Source organism: Andrographis paniculata, unplaced genomic scaffold, assembly GCF_009805555.1.
Source record: "Andrographis paniculata isolate CXL003 unplaced genomic scaffold, ASM980555v1 Contig5END, whole genome shotgun sequence".
NCBI classification, from domain to species: Eukaryota; Viridiplantae; Streptophyta; class Magnoliopsida; order Lamiales; family Acanthaceae; genus Andrographis; species Andrographis paniculata.
In genome coordinates this window covers 2,937,179-2,959,888 of record NW_026137595.1, presented here as the reverse complement: position 1 = coordinate 2,959,888, position 22,710 = coordinate 2,937,179, and the positions used below count along the sequence as shown (strand labels likewise).

The 22,710-nt window shown below is 33.7% G+C and overlaps 2 protein-coding genes and 1 long non-coding RNA gene across 8 annotated transcripts; all 3 read right to left on the bottom strand.

Moving 5' to 3' along the window:
• Positions 1 to 172: 172 nt before the first annotated feature.
• LOC127259009 (uncharacterized) lies at positions 173 to 3,217 on the bottom strand. Its single transcript, XM_051286129.1, has 6 exons — positions 2,624 to 3,217; positions 2,270 to 2,418; positions 1,370 to 1,730; positions 1,223 to 1,285; positions 1,038 to 1,140; positions 173 to 932 (listed from the first exon to the last, which is right to left on the bottom strand). Exons 1-3 carry the CDS (start codon positions 2,853 to 2,855, stop codon positions 1,494 to 1,496), a joined length of 618 nt encoding a protein of 205 aa, XP_051142086.1. The 5' UTR covers positions 2,856 to 3,217; the 3' UTR covers positions 173 to 932; positions 1,038 to 1,140; positions 1,223 to 1,285; positions 1,370 to 1,493.
• A 2,985-nt stretch (positions 3,218 to 6,202) lies between these two features.
• On the bottom strand, positions 6,203 to 19,653 carry LOC127259007 (uncharacterized). 3 transcript variants are annotated; one of them, XM_051286125.1, is made up of 9 exons: positions 19,415 to 19,652; positions 19,047 to 19,137; positions 17,944 to 18,066; positions 17,250 to 17,864; positions 16,985 to 17,064; positions 16,250 to 16,420; positions 16,103 to 16,165; positions 15,917 to 16,020; positions 15,486 to 15,822 (listed from the first exon to the last, which is right to left on the bottom strand). In XM_051286125.1, the coding sequence occupies exons 2-9, from the start codon at positions 19,054 to 19,056 to the stop codon at positions 15,735 to 15,737; spliced, it is 1,254 nt and encodes a 417-aa protein (XP_051142082.1). In that variant the 5' UTR covers positions 19,057 to 19,137; positions 19,415 to 19,652; the 3' UTR covers positions 15,486 to 15,734. The 3 variants fall into 3 exon arrangements, with proteins under 3 accessions (XP_051142083.1, XP_051142082.1, XP_051142080.1); XM_051286126.1 differs by lacking the exon at positions 15,486 to 15,822 and adding an exon at positions 6,203 to 6,537 and having other exon boundaries at positions 19,047 to 19,653; XM_051286123.1 differs by having other exon boundaries at positions 19,047 to 19,652.
• LOC127259010 (uncharacterized) lies at positions 7,793 to 10,615 on the bottom strand. Of its 4 annotated transcripts, none has more exons than XR_007840417.1 (6): positions 10,468 to 10,615; positions 10,084 to 10,367; positions 9,823 to 9,973; positions 8,708 to 8,829; positions 8,047 to 8,610; positions 7,793 to 7,863 (listed from the first exon to the last, which is right to left on the bottom strand). It is a non-coding gene; the product is annotated as an uncharacterized LOC127259010 (long non-coding RNA). The 4 variants fall into 4 exon arrangements; XR_007840415.1 differs by having other exon boundaries at positions 10,463 to 10,603; XR_007840416.1 differs by having other exon boundaries at positions 8,047 to 8,628; positions 10,084 to 10,482.
• Positions 19,654 to 22,710: the final 3,057 nt, after the last annotated feature.

Genomic DNA, 22,710 nt, shown 5'->3' with positions numbered 1-22,710 from the left:
AAATTGATTATTAAAAAATTTTGTATGGGGATTGATTTAGATGAGAAAGATTGGTAAAATACTTTCTAAATATATTAATTTATAGTCGCTCCTGTGTAGAACTATAATTTTAATTGAGTTGAGCATAAAATTTACGGAATATTGATATTATTGTATTGAGTGTATTAGTGTAAAAAGTAGTGACAATTGTGTAATAAAAATGAAAAAATAAGAGTAATTTTACGGTGATATGGTTAGTTATGAAAATAAGACTATTATTTTGAAACGGACAAAAATGGTAAACAAGACTATTGTATTTGAACGGAGTATATTAATCAAATAGAAGTTGCAAAATAAAAGTCCAACCTATGGATGGTATTTTACCGAAAATACCAATCGATATTGATACCGTACCTAACTTTTCGGTATGACCAGAATACATACCGGTACGGTATCGATATATACCGTTTATAACGAAAATTTTAATTTCGGTACGGTAGCGATATATGCAGCTTATACCGAAAATTATCGTATATACCGAAAATTATAATTTTAAATTTTAAAATAATTAAAAAAAATTTAATAAATATCACCGTTCTCCGCCTAAAAATATTATGAAAAAATCAATAAATTTTCAGTAGTCTACATATTTTTTTTGTTATGATTTAAAAAATTAATAATTATTATTTATATTAATAATTAAATTATTTAATAAAAGTAATATCGGTACCGATACCGTCAAAAATTTCAGTACAATATCTATACTGTACCGAAATTATCGGTATACCAAAAACTAAACTCTGTTCAAAACCTCACCTTAAAGAGGAGGAGATCTGTTGCTGCTTAGGCCAATTTTTGGAGTTCTTTACTCCACAGAAGAACTTGTCTCTGCTCCACTTTTCGCCTCCTTTCCATCACTAACACTACCTCCCATCCCGGGCTCGCCACCAGACCTACAGAAATAAGCCTAACCTGAATCAGGGCAATGAAAATGCATAAGCTTTTTCAAGATTCGAGAACAGTAATGTAGTTTGAAGCCGGTGCGCGTGTGGTTGAACCTTATGGCTTGATCGGTTGCGTCGCAGTCGGGTGCCACAGATTGTTCTTTACCAATGGCTGCTGCGGAGGAGGAGGAAGTCCTTCCAGAGGCCTTTTAGAAGCCTGTGGATAAGAAATTTGATAAAGAGATATGTCGAATAAAAGCAATAGTATCATGGATTTGTGTGAATTTGTAAAGCCGTACAGAGATATCGTTCTTCTTGGGAATCTCGACCTTGCTGCCACCGGTTTTGTCTATCCTTGCACCCTACATTTGTCGAAGAAAATTGAGTTAGGACAGAAGTCTCGAACGTACAATTAAGATGCTGGGAATGTAAGTTTGCTTGCAGACCTTTGCACTCCCTCTGCGCGGAAGTGCGAGAGTCCAGACATTGTCGCATTCATTTGTGCAGGTGGTGGTTGAAAGATGTTCAATATATTCTCCCTGCAATTTCTTTCGGCTTGCTTTAGAAAAACTAGATCCCTGCAACACCATGTCTGTACCTCATTGCGAAATCATCTCTACTGTCGGCACCAGGGACACCTTTGGTAGACATTTCGAGCAATCTATCGGAATAGTAACCAGGGGAAGAGTTCTGCTTGAATTTTTGGTTCTGGACGATGTCCAGCCCATCCGATCCTTGAGGGACCTTAAAACTTGCTCTATCCCTTTTCAATCCAAGTGATGGCCTGCTGGAGCCGATCTCGAATCCCTGCAATAGTGAGGCCAAAATAAATGTAATTACTCATAAGCTGAGTAATCTTGACTCCCATGCGGAAGAAAATATAAACAAAAATTACAGAAGTAGACTTTCAGAAAATGCTAAATACAGAAGTCTGCAACAATTTATCCATGATACAGAACTTTTAATACGATAATAACAAAACAATATAAAATCTGATGGCCACGATCGCATCTACGCCCGTTGGAGGAAACTAGAAAGCCAAAAATGGCAGCAATCAGACAATACAATTATTCAAGCAAGACAGACGTCGAGATCAATAAAAACTTATTGCACTAAAGGGAACATCTGGAGCATCTAAATAATCATAAGAGAATTTATCATATTCAGATAGTCAAACACGTCAACAGTTTCTTTCACACCAATTTCATCAATGTTATTGCCCTATTATTGCCGTATTATTGCACTAGATGGCACCATAATACTTCACGATCATATAGTTTTATAAAAAGTCCCAAATAAGTAAACAATTAGAAATGAAAAAGGAAATCATTCCAAAATTCACTTGCCTTTCCAAACTTGAGCTGCTGGTGGAGATTCAAAATACCACTTGGAGCAGGTGAAAAGACATCGATTTCGCAAGAAAATGAATTTCTTTTTATTTGAGTGTATAATGGACTCCCCCAAAAAACATTGGCGCATGTAATGCCGTAGTTTTCTGGTTAATGAAAATTAGAGGGTTAAAAAAAGTAAAGCTTTCAGATATAGAAAAAGCGACATTCAAAGGCAACTAAAACATGCAAAGAAATAAATAAAGCATTGCTTCCGGTAATACCTTAAGAACACCATCATTCAAAGGCAACTAAAACATGCAAAGAAATTACCATGGAAGATGACTAAACATACTAATTCAATGAACCTACCATCAACTTGAACCTGTTTTGATGTGAAGGAACCAGGAGGAAGACTGTCAAAATCGACACCAAGCGGTGGACCATCCTCCGTGTAGAGGCTTCCCAGCTGTTTCTTGACAGCAGTTATCGCAGGGTTTTCAGACGGGTGCTTCAGCTTTAAGTAACCTGAAGGGCCTGACCTAGGTTTTGCAACAGGCGCATCCAGAGGAGATTTCGGCAGTAAGTACCGGGAAGTGGCCATATAAGCGGGCTTTACTATATTATGGCCAGGCAGGCTCCTCAATGAAGAACTACTCCCAGACGATGTGTTGTATATACTTCTGCTGTTTCCGGAAAATGTGAGTTCCACACCTGAATGTTCTGGAAGAATTATCCTACCACTTTCGACCTCCTTGGTAAAATAATTCCTATTATCTCCTACTTTTGTACTGCCGCAAGAATCTGGCCTATGCCCGCTGCCATGATCTTGCACTACTCCACTCGAGTGGTCCGGCCCTCCAGCTACAGAGCTAACATAAAGCTTCTTGTCTTTCAACCTTCGGTGACAAAACCATCCATAGACTTGCTGCTCAGTCAAGCCTGTCGCCTTAAGAAATTTCTGCTTTTATCGTATCTGATGGGTATTTATTTTCTGGAAGATAAGGGATCATTGAATTATTATTAGAGTGCAGGACACAAAACCTTGATCGACAATATAGAAGTATAAGTTACCCGAATAACAGTTCTCCAATGCTTGAATCTGAGCAGGCGTCTTCACAGTCCTCTTCTTGTTCTTCTCAGCCAGGACTTTATCATCTTCAATGTGCATCTCAGATGGTTTTCTGTCTTTGTGCCCTGAAACAAATGAAAGCATATAACAATTTGATCAGATGAAAGAAGTGAAAAATCAACAAACACAGTGGCGGGTAACAGTTGCTAGAAGCATTAAACCTTTCAACATAAACATGGTAGTACTTCGAATAATCTGGTCTTTATTTAAAAAACATATATATGCTCAAAAAAGGTATCAGTTATTGATGTTTGCAATCTCAACAATAAATTACATACTCGTCCGCTCATTAGTGCCCGACAAAGAGTTATACTAAAAAGTAACATACATCACGCATTTGAAGCAAGATCCAACTGAAAAGTCAATACTTCCGAAAAGGAATTTGTCCACGATTAAGTGTTTGTAAGATAAAGTCACATCTCGACAAAATATAATCTTACTAATATCTTGACCTAAGAGAAAGAGACTAACCGTTATACCGTTAGCATTATTTACGACAAAATGTGATTTTATTAATATCTTGACATTGGAGAAAATGACTAACCGTTATACCGTTTATCAGTTATATAATTATTTACTACCAAGTTTTCCAACAGATTGCTCATAATCTGCCAGCAAAGATAATGAAAACAGCTGAAACTCAACATAGCTCCAAAGGTTTCATAGACATTGGTGAACATGCTTCGAATTTAGGATCCCGAATCCCAGAAATATGGCAAAGGAGCCAAATATCTGGACTAACATTTTTGCATTTAAGCTATTTATTGACAATGATATTTCATTGTTCCTATGAGCATAAAACAATTATAGTGGCAAATAAAAAATCAAATCATCCAAGAACAACATAAACCTAAGAACCCCACAAGCACAACCCCACAAAATCTACATAATATTATCGCACCAATCATTCCTCTTAAATTTGTATGTACACTTTGTATGCCCACTATAGCTATAATCAACACCAAGCACCAACAACCCAACCTTCAATTTTTTATCAAGAGCTTTTGTTAATCTTGCACAATTGTAAAAATCAAATGTAACAGATCAAAAATCGCAGCCTAAGATTTCATGATTCTAGTCAATAAAAAACCACAACACTATACCTCCATCAATAACTTTACACATAGGAAAAAACAAAGGAACAAGGGCATCTACCTTTTTCCATGGCAATGCACGATGAAGAAAAAAAAAAAAAAAAAAAAACTTATAGGGTTTTCAATTTCCCCCAAATCTTACTCCACCACTCCTCTACCGACCAGCAAAACTTCGCCCAAACCCAAATTGGGCAGAGAAAACAAGAAACTCTAGATAAAGAGAGCTCAAGAGAGAGACACGAATGTAATAAAGATTTTAGGTAGGCATATATAAATCAGTGTGCCACCGCTCCACTCCGCCGATGGATTAGGGTTCTGTTTATTGAGCCAGGGTTAGGGAATCGAACCCAAAAGGCTCAATTGAATTCGAATTACAATTACCTAGGTTGAGATTTAGTATATTCTTGAATCAAATTTTCCTATTCTGATCACTTACCATATATTCATCAATCCCTTATCCCGCTGCGTCTCAATTAGAGTATAGCCTTTTTCTCGTCATCTTAGCATTTGTCCCTACCCAATCTTCTTCAAAATTCCATGCGGTCGGGGAACTCGAACATGATCTCGACGGCGAGGTGCCTTCTGGTGATGATACGGGTGTCACCGCCATAGGCGATGAGCTTCACGGCGGAGGCGCGGCGGAAGCAGACGGACGGGTCGACGACCAACGCATTGCCCATATGGTAACTTAAAATCCAATTTCTTCTCCAATTTCAATTCCAATTTCAATTCCAATCAACGAAATTTGCGAATCTGAAACGGTGATCGAATTGAGAATTAATTATGGTATATAGTTTGAGAAGGACCTGCGTTATCATAATTTTTATTATTTTTATTTTTATTATTATAATTTTTTCTATGAATAATAGAATTTTAGATAAAATATTTTTTTTAAAAAAAATATATATTTTATAAATTTTTATATTTGAATTAAAATTTATCAATTTTAATTATATTATAATTACTATTGATTTTGTTTATTTTAACTTTATCAATTATTTTAAATTCAAAATAATTTTTTTTTAAATATAAAAAAAAATAAAATTTTAGACCAAAACATAAAATACATTGCTTTGTAACAATATACACTGAATGAAGTATACTTGTACATGAACATGTAGTTCCCAAGTCAAGTCAGCTGGACGTCACTTTCGTTATGTCAACGCCAACAAATTAATTAAAATTGTTTATAAAGAGACTAAAATTAATGAGTTTTTATATTAGGACCAAAATTGATTTTAGATTTCAATACAATTTCAAACATAAACATATACAATAGTATTAAAATAATAAATTAATTTTTAATACTACAGTTTTCCAGATCAGCTGCTAAGTCACTTCTTTATGTCAATGTCAACAATTTTTTAAAGAGAGAGACCAAAATAATTGAAATTATTTATAATAATTCCTGGATCTTTCTTTTATATAGTGACCAAAATTTATAAACTTTGATTATATTGGAAAAAAAATGGATTTTTTCCCGCATAAAAATTAAGAAGTGAATCCTAAATTTTATTTTAAAAATGAATTTTGCTTTATACGGGTTAAGAAAAATAAATTCAAGAAGATCCAGTCCTAATGATTTTTTCCTATAAAATAATAAAATACATAAATCTTTTTGGCGTATAACATCAAATTCAACAACTATATAAAGACAAAGCAAGCACAGCACAAGTAGAAAAGAGAAATAAATCAACAATGCTGTACAAGAAAGCATTGAGGCAAAAAAATGTACATAATAATATCAACAACAAAACTATACAACAACAGGGTGAGTGGTGAGTGTTTCCCGCCCCACCACCACCACCACCACCACCACCACAGTCGCCGCCACAACACCACAATTGCTAAGTCATACACATACACATGAATCATTCTACTTCAATAATGCAAAACAAAAGCACTAAACTCTGTTCATAACCTCACCTTAGGGTGGAGATCTGCTGCTGCTAAGGCCAATATTTGGAGTTCATTACTCCACACAAGAACTTTTCTCTGCTCCACTTTTCGCCTCCTTTTCATCACTAACACTACCTCCGGTCCCGGGCTCGCCACCAGACCTACAGAAATAAGCATAACCCGAATCAGGGAAATGAAAATGAAAAAGCTTTTTCAAGATTCGAGATCAGTAATATAGTCTGAAGCCATTGTGCGTGCGGTCGAACCTTATGGCTGGGTCGGTTGCGTCGCAGGCGGGTGCCACAGATTGTTTCTTTACTGACGGTTCCTGCTGCGGAGGAAGTCCTTCCAGAGGCCTTTTTGAAGCCTGGGGATAAGAAATTTGTTAAAGAGAAATATTGAATGAAAGCAATAGTATCATGGAGTTGTGTAAATTCCTAACGCATACAGTGATATCGTTCTTCTTGGGAATCTCGATCTTGCTGCCACCGGTTTTGCCTATCCTTGCGCCCTACATTTATCGAAGAAAATGGAGTTAGCACAGAAGTCTCGAATGTACAATTAAGACGCTGGGGAAGTAAGTTTGCCTGCAGACCTTTGCACTCCCTCTGTGCGGAAGTGCGAGAGTCCAGACATTGTCGCATTCATTTGTGCACGTGGTAGTTGAAACATGTTCAATAGTAATACATTCTCCCAGAAAATCATCTCTACTGTCGCTACCAGCGACACCTTTAGCAGAAATTTCGAAGTGATCTACCAGGGGAAGAGTTTCGTTTCAATTTTTGGTGCCCGAAGTTGTGCAGCCCATCAGATCCTTGAGGGACCTTAAAACTTGCTCTATCCATTCTCAATCTGAGTGATGGTCAGCTGGAGCCAATCTCGAATCCCTGCAATATTGTCACCATATTACTCATATGATATGCAATCCGACTCCCATGTGGAACAAAATATGAACAATAATTAACTAAGTAGACCGTTGGACAATGGTAAATACGAAAATCGCAACTATTTATAGAATAGTTCTACAGGATAACCGCTTAAAATGTACAAACAGAACTTTTAATGCAATAAAAACAAAATGATCTAAAGTTGAATGACCATTATTGCATCTATGCCAGTTGGAGGAAACTAGAAAGCCAAAAAATGCAGCAAATAAACAAGACAATTATTCAAGCAAGATAGACGTCAAGATTCATAAAAGCTTATAGCACTAAAGGGAAAATCCTAAGAATCTAAACAATTATCAGAGAAATTATAGTCAAACACGTCAACAGTTTCTTCACCCCAATTTCACGGTATTTGTTGCCCTATTATTGCACTAAAGGGCGCCATTATATTTCATGATTATATAGTTCTATGAAAAGTTTTAAATAAGTAAATGTTATAAATGAAAAATGAAATCATTCCTAAATTCACTTGCCTTTCCAAACTTGAGCTGCCGGTGGAGATTCAAAATACCACCTGGAGCAATTGAAATGCCTTCTCTCCTACCGTAGTTTTCAGAGGTTCAAAAACAAAACGTCAGTAAGTAGAAAACCTGAGATATGTCAATAAATAAAGTATTGCTTCCCATAATACCATAAGAACACCATCACAGATTCAAAAACAACTAAAATACGAAAAGAAATTAGCATGGAAGACGACTGAACATACTAATTCAATGAACCTACCATGAACTTGAACCTGTTTTGATTTGAAGGAACCAGGAGGAGGACTGTCAAAATCGACACCGAGTGTTGGACCATCCTCTGTATAGAGGCTTCCCAGCTGTTTTTTGACAGCAGTTACAACAGGATTTTCAGACGGGCACTTCAGCATCTTTAAATAACCCGAAGGGCCTGACCTAGGTTTTGCAGCAGGCATATCCAGAGGAGATTTCAGAGGTAAGTACCCGGAAGTTTCCATATAGGTGGGCTTTATTATATTATTGCCAGGCAGGGTCCTCAATGACAAACTACTCCCGGATGATGTGCCGTATATACTTCTTTTGTTTTGGAAGAATTACCTACCACTTTCGACTTCCTTGGTATCAAAACCTCCTAGTTTTGTACTGCCGCAAGAATCTGGCCTATGCCCACTGCCATGATCTTGCACTACTCCACTTGAGTGCTCCGGCCCTCCAGCTGCAGAGCTAAAATAAAGCTTTTTGTCTTTCAACCTCCGGTGACAAAACCATCCATAGACTTGCTGCTCAGTCAAGCCTGTCGCCTCAGAAATTTCTGCTTTTACCGTATCTGATGGGTATTTATTTTCTTTAATATAAGGATCATTGAATTATTATTACAGTGAAGGGCACAAAATCCTGATAGACATTATAGAAGTATAAGTTACCCGAATAAAAGTTCTCCAATGCTCGAATCTGTGCAGGAGTCTTTCTCGTTCTCTTCCTGTGCTTCTCAGCCAGGACTTTATCGTCTTTCAAGTGCATCTCAAATGATTTTTGGTTTAGGTGTCTTGAAACAAATGAAAGCATACAACAATTTGATCGGATGAAAGATGTGAAAAATCAACGAACATAATGGCTAGTAACAGTTGCTAGAAGCATTAATAAATATGACAACACTTCGAATCCAGGTTACCATGTATTCTCATCTTTATTTAAAAAATATATCTATGCTCAAAAAAGTTATCTCAGCTATTTGTGTGTGAGATCTTGACAATAATTACATACTCATCCGCTCATTAATGCCCGACAAAGGGTTGTAATAAGTAACATACATCACGGCAATTGACGCAAGATCCAAATAACAAGTCAATACTTCACATGTCGACAAAATGTAATTTTAATATTTTGACCTCGGAGAAAATGACTAACCGTTATACTGTTATCATTTATATGATTGTTTACTATCACCAAAGCACACTATTCCTAATTTTCCAACAGATTCCTCATGATCTGTGCTAGAGAAGATAAGGAAAAGAGCTGGAACTCAACAAAGCTCCAAGTTTTCATAGACATTGGTGAATCATGCTCCGAGATTATGATTGTGAATTCTGATAGACGCGAGAAGTTACAAAGCAGACGAATATCTGGACTACCATTTCTGCATTTTAGTTACTTCTTCGAAACTAATATTACATTCTTACTCTTGAGCATCAAACAATTCTAATGGCAAGTAATCAAGTCATCAAGAACCTCATAAACCTAAAAACCACAAAAGCTCACCTCCACACAAATCTACAAAATGTAAACGCATGAATCATTCATTGGAAGTTTATATCTACACTTTGTATGCCCACAATCTGTATCATCAACAACAAGCACCCAGAACCAACCTTCAATTTTTTATCAAGAGCTTTTGATAATCTTGCAGCATAGTAAAAATCAAATGTTGCAGATCAAAAAACTGCCTAACATTTCATGAGTCTAGTCAATTCAAAACCACAACACCACACCTCCATCAATAACTTTATGCATGGAAAAAATAAGGAACAAGGTCATCTACCTTCTTCCATGGCAATGAATGATAAAAAAGTTCTAGGGTTTTCAATTTCCCTCAAATCTTCCTCCACCAAATCCTCCTCAATCAGCAAAACTTCAAAACAAGAAACTCTTGAGATAGAGAGTGCCACACCTCCACGGATGGATTAGGGTTCCTGCCAGGGTGAACGAATCGAACCCAAAAGGTTCAATTGAATTTAAATTCGAATTGGCTAAGTTGGAGTTTGGTATATTCTTACTCAAATTTCCTATTATTATCGCTTACCATATAGTCATCTATCCCTTAACCCTCTGCTTCTGAATTAGGGTATAGCCTTTTTCTCGTTATCTTCCGTTTGTCCTTACCCAATCTTCTTCAAATTTGCATGATGTTGGCGAACTCGAACATGATGTCACCGGTGAGGTGCCTTCCCGTGAAGATACGGGTGTCGCCGCCGCCGTAGGCGATGAGCTTCGTGGCGGAGGCGCTGCGGAAGCGATCAGCGATCAACGACCAACGCATTGCCCATATGGTAAATTAAAATTCAGTTTCTTCCCCAATTTCAATTCCTATCAACGAAAATTGCGATGCGATTACAAAAGGTGATCGAATTGAGAATTACTCATCACTAATTTGTCAAACTTATTCGTCCGTCCCACCCTACCCTACCACCTATAGGCGGCCGTCCGTCCTACAGCCGCACCAACACCGCTGTCATCCCGTTTGATGGATCTGCTCCGCCGCTGGCGGTCAACAACTCAGGCAGGAAATGCTGAGAAGTGGGCAAGGAAGGGGTTTAGCAAGATAGCATTCATTTAAGAGATAGAGTTTTTACTTCTCCCTTCCTTTCTACAGTCGTAATGATGGTGGTACAGACCCGGGGATACCACTCATTACAAGATCTTTGAGACTATCCTATGGTTGTAATTTATTTTTTTAATTTTTTTATATATATAATTATATATTTTAATCAAATTTTAAATTTTATATAAATTTTTTTAATTAAAATATTTTGTTATTTTAATTTTAATATATAAAAATCTCATTCATTTTAGTCTTATTATAAACAATTTCAATCAATTTTGATCTAAACTATAAACAATTTCAATCAATGCAACTATGTACAATTATACACGGTCATTTAATAACATGATCATGTATATTTCAATATATAATTATACATAACCATGTTGTTACACAATCATGTATAATTTTACACGACCGTGTATATTTCTGTTTTAGTCTAAAATTTTATTTTTTTGTTATATTTTTATAAAAAAAAATTATTTGAATTAAAAATAGTTGATATAGTTAAAATGGACAAAATAAATAATAATCATAATATAATTAAAATTTATCAATTTAAATTCAAATATAAAAATTTATAAGATATATTCTTTTTCAACGTTTTGTCTAAAATTTTATTACTCATAAAAAAAAATTTTCTTACAAACATCCAATAACACAACTATTTTTTAATTTTGTATATTATAGTAGTATTAAAAATTAATTTATTATTTCAATACAATAATTAGATGTTTGTAAGAGAATTTTTTTTGGTAAATAGTAAAATTTTAGACAAAATCTTGTAAAAGAACATACTCGATAAATGTTTATATTTGAACTAAAATTGATACATTTTTAATTATATTATGATTATTATTAATTTTTTTTCCATTTTAACTGTATCAACTATACTAAATTCAAAACAAAAATTAAAAAAATATAACAAAAAAATAAATTTTTAAACCAAAACAGAAAGGTACATGGCCGTATAGAATTATACACTGAAATATATATGGTCATGTTGTTATATAGCCGTATATTAATGTATATAGCCGCGTAACAACATGGTCATATATAATTATACACTGAAATATACATGACCATGTAACAACATGGTTGTGTATAATTGTACATGGCCGTGTAGTTTCTAAGTCAGCCGCCACGTCACTTCTGTCGTGTCTACGTCAGCAATTTCTGTTAATTTTTCAACGGAGGAACCAAAATTGATTTAAATTATTTATAACGGGACTAAAATTGATTGAAATTGTTTATAATGAGACTAAAATTGATGAATTTTTTATATTGTGACTAAAATTGATAAATTTTTGTTATATTGGAACCAAAATTGATTTTTTCCTATTTGATAATATACACTCCTTAGGCTATCTCCAACTCATATACTTTATTTACACAGTTCAAACTCCAAATATATAGTTGCTACTGTAATCATAACTCTATTTTTCATCAATATTCTTCAAATATTCTACTTTTCTCATTATTTTAAACAACTTTTTATATTTATAATTTACAATAATTTTTTTTAAAAAATTAGAAAAATAAAATTTAAATTTAAAAATTAAAATTAAATAAATTAAATAAAAAAACAACGCCAAAAAATGATGCAGAATTTGGTGCGGATTGGCCGGGTTGGAGATGCCCTTGTACCTACATACTTAATAAATATTAATAAGTTTAATTAAATTTTTAACTTTTTACTCATACATTTATTCAAAATTTCTTTATTTCTATTTTTGTATACTCAATAAATAAATATTTTTATTTATATTTAAAATTTTTCATTTTTAATAAAATTAATTTTAAGTTAATTCTCAATAAATAAAATTTATCATATCTCATATATTAAAATATCGTATTCGAGTTCATCTCTTGTGGGAGACTACTTCCTAGTGAATAGCCATGCACAGATGACAAATAATTTTGTTGTGTTATTTTCTTTGAATATTATATTATATTTTTTTAATTTAATATAAAACCTCAAAAAATACACAGTGGGAGAAGAGAGTAATATTCATTAATAAGTATGACCCCTATTAAAGAAAAAACAAAAAAACAAAAAAATTATTATATTATCTCCGTCCAAATAGAAAGTATATATATTATTTTTTTTTTCCACAAATGTATCTACTTTATCATAGTATTGTTACTTTTTATATAAAGCAGCAAGAATTTTTTTTTTACAATACTTTTAACTATTTATTACAATTAAAATAATTATTATTTATTAAACTCCAAAAATAAATATATACTTACTATCCGGACAAAGAAAACTGATGGACTTACTTAAGATTTAATTAAATTATATGAAAATCTTCGAATTTGAGAAAAATCAGAAGAGTGAGACAAAGAAAAAAACACTTAGGGTGTGTTTGTTTGGGGGTTTGGATTTTGAGTTGGGATTTGAATAGTAAAAATTTTGAATTTGAATAGTTGTATGACGTGATATAAATAGGTGTTGATGTGATGTTTTGAATGTAAAATTGATTTTTAGTATAATATAAAAAATGAAAAATAGGTGTTTGATGTGATATTTTTGGGGGGAAAAAATTGGATGAATAGTAGAAATCTTATTAAATCCCCCAAACCAACACACCCTTAGAGTACAAAATAAAAATATCACATTGCAACACTTGGCAATACAAAACACTAGCTAGTTATCATTTTAAATGTATATTAGTATTGGCATGACTATTATTATTTATTAAAATATGAAAGATACGGTTTGGACATAGGCCTAAAAGCACCTGAACAAGAAGGAGACTTAACCAAAAAAGTGGTGTCAGAGCTCATTGACCACAGAGCCGCTTAACAGCAATGGAGCTTCAAGCCTCGGAGCTAAACACTGCTGCCTCCACAGAGCGAAGACAACAGTTTCCATTGGATTGTGATGCTTCCACAGATCCCAAAGCAGTAGCTTCCATGGACTTTAGGACAACAACTCCTTGGACTATGGCGACTTCATCCCGGAACAATGTTTCCATAAGGTCAGAAAGTGTTGTCTCCATTGGGTTGAAAACAACTACTTTCATTGGACTGCGGTGCTTCCACAAAGCAGAAGAAGGTTGCCTCCACAAGATAGAAAACAACAGCTTCCATAGATCGTGGGATAACTATATCCGTTGGCCCTAGGTTAATAATTTCGTACTTAACATTAGCGGAGGGCCCATGCACTCTCATACTTTATTCAAAAAGCTCCATGGAATAAGCCAACAAGAGGAAAACTGAAGATTCCGTTTAACTCGAGGCTGTTGGGGATACATCTCCGTGGACCGGCTAGGAGTACGATGGAAACAAGTTGGAGTAAGCAGCAGATCTGATTCAGAGGCAATAGAAGAAGTTCAGAGCAAGTGGAACCCTGTCCAGAGACAATGAAAACGGTTGAGAGCTGATGGAAAGAGATTACTAGGTGGTTAGGAGTTTATAGAAGGAGGTTATCAGGTAGTTATGAGGTAGTGGAAAGAGGGTTACCAGGAAGTTGGAAGCAGTGGTGGGAGGTTACCAGGCGATTGAGAGGGGTGGAAGAATAATTGTAACCGCCCTTTTAGTGGGAGAGGTGGTTATTCTAACTTAGGATTAAAACAAGAAAAAAACACGACACACAGACGCACAAGAAGATTGACTCGTATTTTTCTCTATTTTCTTTTCATGTTCTAGTTTCTTTTTTAGGCATTTTAATTCGAATTACATGCTTTTTATCCGCTTTCTAGTAGATTTATCCGAGTTTTAATAGATGTTAGTTTAAATCCATCGAAATCGATCGTTTAGGCTTGAAGCCTCGCTTAGGCTCGAAGCCGTGCAGGCTCCACCGAAGGAGCCGCTCAAAATCCGACGACGGATAGGCTCTTTGGAGTACTTCCGGAACCCACACCGACAAATCGACAAACTATTTTGGAACCTCCGAATTTTAAGATCCAACATATACATATTATGGTAAAATAGACGGAAAAAATATATATATAATTGAAGCTAATTGAGCATTTGAATATATTTATCAATTATTATATATTTTATCATTTTAATAATATTTATATTTCCTATTTTTCTAATTATAATAACTATTTAATAATTATGCATATTATTCTTCTTTTTTTTTATAGAAATTATGCAAATTATTCTTCAAGTTATATATCATGTATTATTTTATATTTTTAGACTAATGTATTTTTATATTAGGTATAGAGAATTATTCTGGTAGTATAAAAATAATATTTTGTATTGAATTATTATTATTTATTTTTTTCAATTTTTTGGTATTAGGAAAAATATACTTTTGAGTCCGACATACGAAAATAGTAAAAAAATTACTTTAAATTTGTGACGGATTTTATATATTTGAAATTATTGTATGAATATAATAAATAAATAATACAATAAATGATTTGTTATTTTTTCTTTATTCATTTTTATTGACTAATAAAAAAATATTGAAGTGGTTTAATTGTAACTTAAAATTTGAAATTAAGAAAGGGTTACATGCAGAAATAATAAAATATTTTATATTAAATTTAATATTTTATATAATATATTTTTTTTTTTTTAAAAAAAAAAAACTACCATTTGATCAACAGTATTTCCAAAAATTATGTTTGCACAACAATTGTAAAGATTTTAGCACTATTAACTTTTTAAAACATGTAACATCTTATCCAAATAGGAATTACGAATTGAATTTCAAATTTTATTTTAATGTTTCAAATCTTACCACAAAACACTCGGTCCACTTTTATCTTTTCTGTGGATTAAAAATCAATTTTGCCTATAGACATAAAGATAAGTAAACTCGAGGAAGATTTAATCCTACCGATTTCATATAAAATACATTAGATTTTTCTCCTATATCATCTAATTCAACAACTATTTAAAGACAAACCAAACACAGCCCAAGTAGAAAGGGAAATAAATCAACAATGCTGTACAACAAAACATTTGAGGCAAAAAATTGTTGATAGTAATTATCAACAACAAAACTATACAACAACAGGGTTGGGGTGAGTGTTTCCCACCCCACCACCACCACCACAGCCGCCGCCACCACTGCTCACAGTCATACATATCATTCTACCTCAATAATCCAAAACATAAACACTAAACTCAGTTCAAAACCTCACGTTAAAGCCAATCTTTGGAGTTCTTCAATCCACAGAAGAACTTGTCTCTGCTCCACTTTTCGCCTCCTTTTCATCACTAACGCTACCTCCGATCCCGGGCTCGCCACCAGACCTACAGAAATAAGCGTAACCCGAATCAGGGCAATGAAAATGCAAAAGCTTTTTAGATGCAAGATTAGTAAATCTAGTTTGAATCAGTGTTGAACCTTATGGCTGGATCGGTTGCGTCGCAGGCGGGTGCCACAGATTGTTTCTTTATTGATGGTTCCTGCTGCGGAGGAGGAAGTCCGTCCAGGGGCCTTTTTAAAGCCTGTATGATAAGAAATTTGTTAAAGAGAAATGTCGAATGAAAGCAATAGTATCATGGATTTGTGTAAATTCCTAAAGCGTACAATGATATCGTTCTTCTTGGGAATCTTGATCTTGCTGCCACCGGTTTTGCCTATCCTTGATCCCTACATTTATTGAAGAAAATGGAGTTAGCACAGAAGTCTCGAACGTACAATTAAGACGCTGGGAATGTAATTTTGCTTGCAGACCTTTGCACTCCCTCTGCGCGGAAGTGCGAGAATCCAGATATTGTCGCACGTGCTGGTTGAAACATTTTGGTGCCCGACAATGTCCAGCCCATCCGATCCTTGAGGGACCTTAAAACTTGCTCTATCCCTTTTCATTCCAAGTGATGGTCCGCTGGAGCCGATCTCAAATCCCTGTAATATTGAGACCAAAAATAAGGTAATTACTTATATGACGCATAATCCGACTCCCATGCGGAAGAAAATATGAACAAAAATTAAGTAGACTGTTGGACAATGGTATATACATTAGTTGCAACAATTTATAGAATGGTTCTTCACTATAATAACTAAAATGAACCAACAGAACTTTTAATACAAAAAAAACAAAATGATCTAAAAGTTGAATGGCCACTATTGTATTCACTGCCGTTGGAGGAAACTAGAATGCAAAAAAGGACGGCAATCAGACAAGACAATTATTCAAGCAAGACAGACATCCAGATCCATAAAAACTTATTGCACTAAAGGGCAACACCTACAGCATCTAAATAATCATAAGAGAATTAAACATATTCAGATAGTTAAACACATCAACGGTCTCTTTCACACCAATTTCATCGATATTATTGCCCTATTATTGCCGTATTATTGCACTAGAGGGCGCCATAATATTTAACGATGATATAGTTTTACAAAAAGTTCCAAATAAATAAATGATTAGAAATGAAAAAAGAAATCATTCCTAAATTCACTTGCCTTTCCAAACTTGGGGTGCTGGTCGAGATTCAAAATACCACCTGGAGCAGGTGAAATGCCTTCTCTCCTACCGTAGTTTTCTGGTTAATAAAAATTAGAGGTTCAAAAACAAAAAGTCAGTAAGGAGAAAACCTGAGATATGTCAATCAATAAGGTATTGCTTCCCATAATACCATAAGAACACCATCACAGATTCAAAGACAACTAAAATACGAAAAGAAATTAGCATGGAAGACGACTAAACATACTAATTCAATGAACCTACCATGAACTTGAACCTGTTTTGATTTGAAGGAACCGGGAGGAGGACTGTCAAAATCGACACCGAGTGTAGGACCATCCTCTGTATAGAGGCTTCCCAGCTGTTTTTTGACAGCAGTTACAGCAGGATTTTCAGAGGGGCGATTCAGCAGCTTTAAATAACCCGAAGGGCCTGACCTACGTTTTGCAGCAGGTATATCCAGAGAAGACTTCGGAGGTAAGTATCGGGAATTCTCCATATAGGTGGGCTTTAGTATATTATTGCCAGGCAGGGCCCTCAATGATGAACTACACCCGGACGATGTGTCGTATACACTTCTTTTCTTTCCAGAAATCACGAGTTCCGCACCTGAAAGTTGTGGAAGAATTACCCTACCACTTTCGACTTCCTTGGTATCAAAACCTCCTAGTTTTGTACTGCCGCAAGAATCTGGCCTATGCCCACTGCCATGATCTTGCACTACTCCACTCGAGTGCTCCGGCCCTCCAGCTACAGAGCTAAAATGAAGCTCCTTGTCTTTCAACCTCTGGTGACAAAACCATCCATATACTTGCGTCTCCGTCAAGCCTGTCACCTCAGAAATTTCTGCTTTCATCGTATCTGATGGGTATTTATTTTCTGGAATATAAGGATCATTGAATTATTATTAGAGTGAAGGGCACAAAACCTTGATCGACATTGTAGAAGTATAAGTTACCCGAATAAAAGTTCTCCAATGCTTGAATCTGTGCAGGAGTCTTCATTGTTCTCGTCCTGTTCTTCTCAGCCAAGACTTTATCATTTTCCAAGTGAATCTCAGATGATTTGCCGTCTCTGTGCCCTGAAACAAATGAAAGCATACAACAATTTGATCAGCTGAAAGATGTGAAAAATCAACAACACAATGGCAGATAACAGTTGCTAGAAGCATTAAATCTTCCACCATAAACATGACAGTACTTGAAATACAGGTTATCGTGTAATCTGGTTTTTATTTAAAAAACATATCTATGCTCAAAAAAGGTATCTCAGTTATAGATGTATGCAATGTCAACAATAAATTACATACTCGTCCGCTCATTAATGCCCGAAAAGGAGTTATACTTAAAAGTAACAGACATCACGGCATTTGACGCAAGATCAAAGTAACAAGTCAATACTTCCAAAATGAATTTGTCCACAATTAAATGTTTGAAGGATAACATCCATTAAATTCACATGTCGGCAAAATATAATCTTATTAATATCTTGACCTTGGAGAAAATGAATCAACTGTTATACCGTTATCATTTATATGATGACTTACTATCACCGAAGCAAAGTAATCCTAATAATCCAAAAGATTCCGCATAATCTGCTAGAGAAAATAATGAAAACAGCTGAAACTCAACAAAGCTCCCAAGTTTCATAGACCGGTGAACATGCTTCGAAATTAGGATCCTGGCAAAGAAGCCAAATATCTGGACTACCATTCCTGCATTTTAGCTACTTCTTGGACACTTATATTACATTCTTCCTCTGAGCATCAAACAATTCTAATGACAAGTAATCAAGTCATCCAAAACAACATAAACCTAAGAATCACAAAGCACAACTCCACACAATCTACGGAATATAAGAGCCTGAATTAATTCATCAGAAATTTGTATCAAGAGCTTTAGTTAATCTTGCACAATTGTAAAAATCAAATGATGTAGATAAAAAAACGCCTAAGATTTCATGACTCTAGTCAATCAAAAACCACAACACCACACCTCCATCAATAACCTTATACTGACACAAAAAAGAGAAAAAAAAAAAAAAAGGAACAAAGTCATCTACCTTCTTCCATGGCAGTGCAAGGGTTTTCAATATCCACAAATCTTCCACCGCCAACTCCAACTCACGGCCGGCAAAACTTCACCAAACTCAACTTGGGCGGAGAAAACAAGAAACTCTTGAATTAGAGAGGGCGAGAGATAGGGAGCGAGCGCCCACCGAGTCGTTGTGAATGCAATGAAGATTTTAGGTAAGCATATATAAATCTGTCTGCGGCTGCCGCTCCACTCCACAGATGGATTAGGGTTCATGTGTATTGAGCCAGTGTGAACGAAGCCAACCAAGAAGGGCTCAATTGAATTCGAATTACAATTGGCTAGGTTGGGATTTGGTATATTCTTGAATTAAATTTTCCTATTCTGATCACTTACCATATATTCATCAATCCCTTAACCCGCTGCGCCTGAATTAGGGTATAGCCTTTTTCTCGTCATCTTCGCGTTTGTCCTTACCCAATCTTCTTCAAATTTCCATGCGATCAGCGAACTCGGACATGATCTCGCCGGCGAGGTGCCTTCCGGTGATGCTCCGGGTGTCGCCGTCGTAGGCGATGAGCTTCACGGCGGAGGCGCCGCGGAAAGAAGAAGGACGGATCGAAAAAAATGTTTAATAGGATATTTTATTCTATGAAAAAATGTATTTTTTTTTTTTTAAAAAATATTGAATTTAAATAGTAAAGTTTGAGAAATTCGGCTAAATAAATATCCTTCCTTCCCCCAATTTCAATTTCATTGTGATGTACGAATTTATTTGTATTTTATAGTATTTAATTACTATAAAATTATAAAAATTAAATATGAATATAATTATTTGAATTTTAAGTTCTTATAAGTATTTTTTTTTGTTTTATTTATGAATTGAGAAATAACTAATGCGTGCTATGTACAATATTTTAATTTATATATATATATATATTTTTTTTTGAGTTGGAAAAAAATTCATTTTTTATTTTTATAAAATATTTTATTATATATTATTTTAATATTAAATTTAAATCAAATTTTTCAAATCCCAAAAAAACACACATATTTGAAAAGTTACATATATTTTTTTTATTCAATTCAAAAAGAAAAATAAAGAAATCATATTAAATAGAATAATAAATAATTGAAAAAAGTGCTATTAAAAATATCATTCTCATGAAAAATTGTAAAATATACTGAGTGTAAATTAAAATTTAATTTTTTAAGAAAATAAATTTTTATAATAAGTCAAACTTGACCGTGGTTATAAATTAATTATTTTTCTTGATAGAACATACTTGAAGAAGATAAAGTATAAAAATTATTTTCTAAAGTGTAGTTACAATTGATCTTAATAATGACTTATTCATAATTATCTTTTCCGGAAGTTGTTGCACAATTAAATTTTTAATCTAATTAAATGTGTTATATATTTATTTAACATTCTTGTATATCCCAAGAGACGGGAATGAATTTACTTTCTTCTCCAACCGTCATCCCAGACTCATTAAAGCTAGTTTGGGTACTTTTCCTTATATTCATCATGCTTTCCGTTTAAGAAATTTGATGAATAACTTTAAAAAAAAAAAAAAAAAAAAAAAAAAAAAAACAACTAGGTAAATTCATTCTTCAATAGTTTTTATATTCAATATTTAGTTTTGCTAATATAATTTTTGTTTGCACTAGATCATTCGTAAATATCCACAATATAATAAGAAGGCATGGAAAAAAGTCTTTAAAAATGTTGTATATGCTCATACGAGGTTAGAGTATGAGCAAAATATTAAGAAAATAGTCGAGGCAATGTCAATTGCAAGAGAATTCATTGCTCAATAACAACCACAGTGTTGGACTAATTCTTTATTCCAAGGAAATCGTTGGGGTATAATTAACAACAATATCGTTGAATTTTAGAACAACTGGGTGAAGTCAAACGGCTCAATGCCTCTGGTTGGAATGGTTGTAATATCTGATCCTTAATCGAGTTGCCTCATTACATGTTTTGTTAATTAAATATCTTAAAGTTGTTATTGTCAATACGTCAACTTCAAACAACTGTAGATTTTTGAATTCATATATCAGTTTTATGAAAGTTATGTCATTGAATAGGTTTTTAAGTTACATTTCCAACGTCATAATTGTTGAGTCAATCCGAGTTCAAACGAAATAGTTAGAGCAAAAACAATATTCAAAGATTTGTTGTATATTCAAATATGTACGCCAATACGATTTTAACTTTGACTTTTAAATATAAAATTTCACTTTGCACTTATATTTAACCTTCATTTCATTCCCCAAACACTCCTAGGAAACCCTAGCATCACCCTTGCCCTCTTACTAGGAGATGATTTTGGCATAAGTTTTCATATTTTCTTCTTTTTTACTTTTGAAATTCGATTTTATAATATATGTGCATTATTTTGAGTTATTTTGTTTATTTAAACCATAGACTTAATGTTTTTAAAATAATATTTATATTCTTCGTGATTTTATCTTCATTTTGACATATTGTATGAGTTATTTGAAAGACAAATGAATTTTATATGATTTTATAAAATTATATACTCATTTATTTGACGAAAAATATTACAGAGGGCTGTAACTTTTGGATGCAATTATCACACTTTTGTTTCATGTGAAATTTAGATATTTGTGTTATCTTTAATTAAAAACTAATTTTGTTCCATTTGAGTATAAAATAAATTTTATATAAATTTTTTAAAATAAACACCATATTTCTTTGTTCATTTGAGTGTAAAATAAACTTTCAATAATTTTTACAATAAAACTGTTCTGTTTTCCGAAATTGAAAGGACCATTTGAGTTAAAATGATATTATGGATATAATTTAAATTAATAATTGAATTTTTGGTCTTTGAAATAAAATTTAGGAATGTTAGCCTTGATTTGATACTAGTTTTATAGTATTTGGGCTAACGGTGAATTTTTGATGAATTTTATAAGATCTGTGTGAAATTTGAGTAAGTTTGTTGATCGTATTTGGTGATTAAATGAAGTCCGATCAAATCAAGTCTCACGAGTCAGCGGTAATTGAGTTGGTTAGCTTCCTATAAGTAATGTAAATGGTTAAATTATGCATGCTTGAAATAAATTAACCATCTAACTATGTGTCGGAATTAAATAGAAGATTATAAAAAATCTCCGTATATGATATGTGGTGAACTTATTGTGATATGAGATTAAGAATTGATAGTTTGTGTATGTCGTGGATTTGACTAGACTTGATCATTGATTGATTAGTTGATTGGAAAAATCAATAAGCTCCATTTTATATATTGGATCTAAAATAGCACATAAAGATATCAACAAATTACTCTCTCCTCAATACTTGTCAAACTTCTCTTCCATTCTTAATACTATAGACCTCATTTGAGAATAATGATGTGTGGATTTCTAATTAAGCTTTTTAATCCGATACAACTCAGGGAGGAAAATATTAGCCGTTGAATATTTAGACTAAGAAATCATATTTGTAATCTCATGAAAAACTCCTAAAAACGGGAAAACATCTTCCACTTGGCTCCATTCAAATTCAATCGGCACATAACGAATCCAACATCAACATCAGCATATCTAGAAAACACATCTTTAAATTATAAAGTTGAAGCTAACATCATATAAGTTTCATTCCATCGTGTTGGACAATAAAAAAATAACTACTTCAGAGACAAAGAGAGTTGCTT

Excerpts from the sequence above, each read along its gene's own strand:
- LOC127259009 (XM_051286129.1), bottom strand. The coding sequence starts at position 2,855 with ATGGCCACTTCCCGGTACTTACTGCCGAAATCTCCTCTGGATGCGCCT. Across the intron at positions 2,419-2,623 it reads AAAACAGGTTCAAGTTGATG|AAAACTACGGCATTACATGC; the intron begins GTAGGTTCATTG and ends TTCATTAACCAG. Across the intron at positions 1,731-2,269 it reads AGCAGCTCAAGTTTGGAAAG|GGATTCGAGATCGGCTCCAG; the intron begins GCAAGTGAATTT and ends TCACTATTGCAG.
- LOC127259007 (XM_051286126.1), bottom strand. Across the intron at positions 17,065-17,249 it reads AAAACAGGTTCAAGTTCATG|AAAACTACGGTAGGAGAGAA; the intron begins GTAGGTTCATTG and ends TTTATTAACCAG. Across the intron at positions 16,166-16,249 it reads CGCGCAGAGGGAGTGCAAAG|GGATCAAGGATAGGCAAAAC; the intron begins GTCTGCAAGCAA and ends CAATAAATGTAG.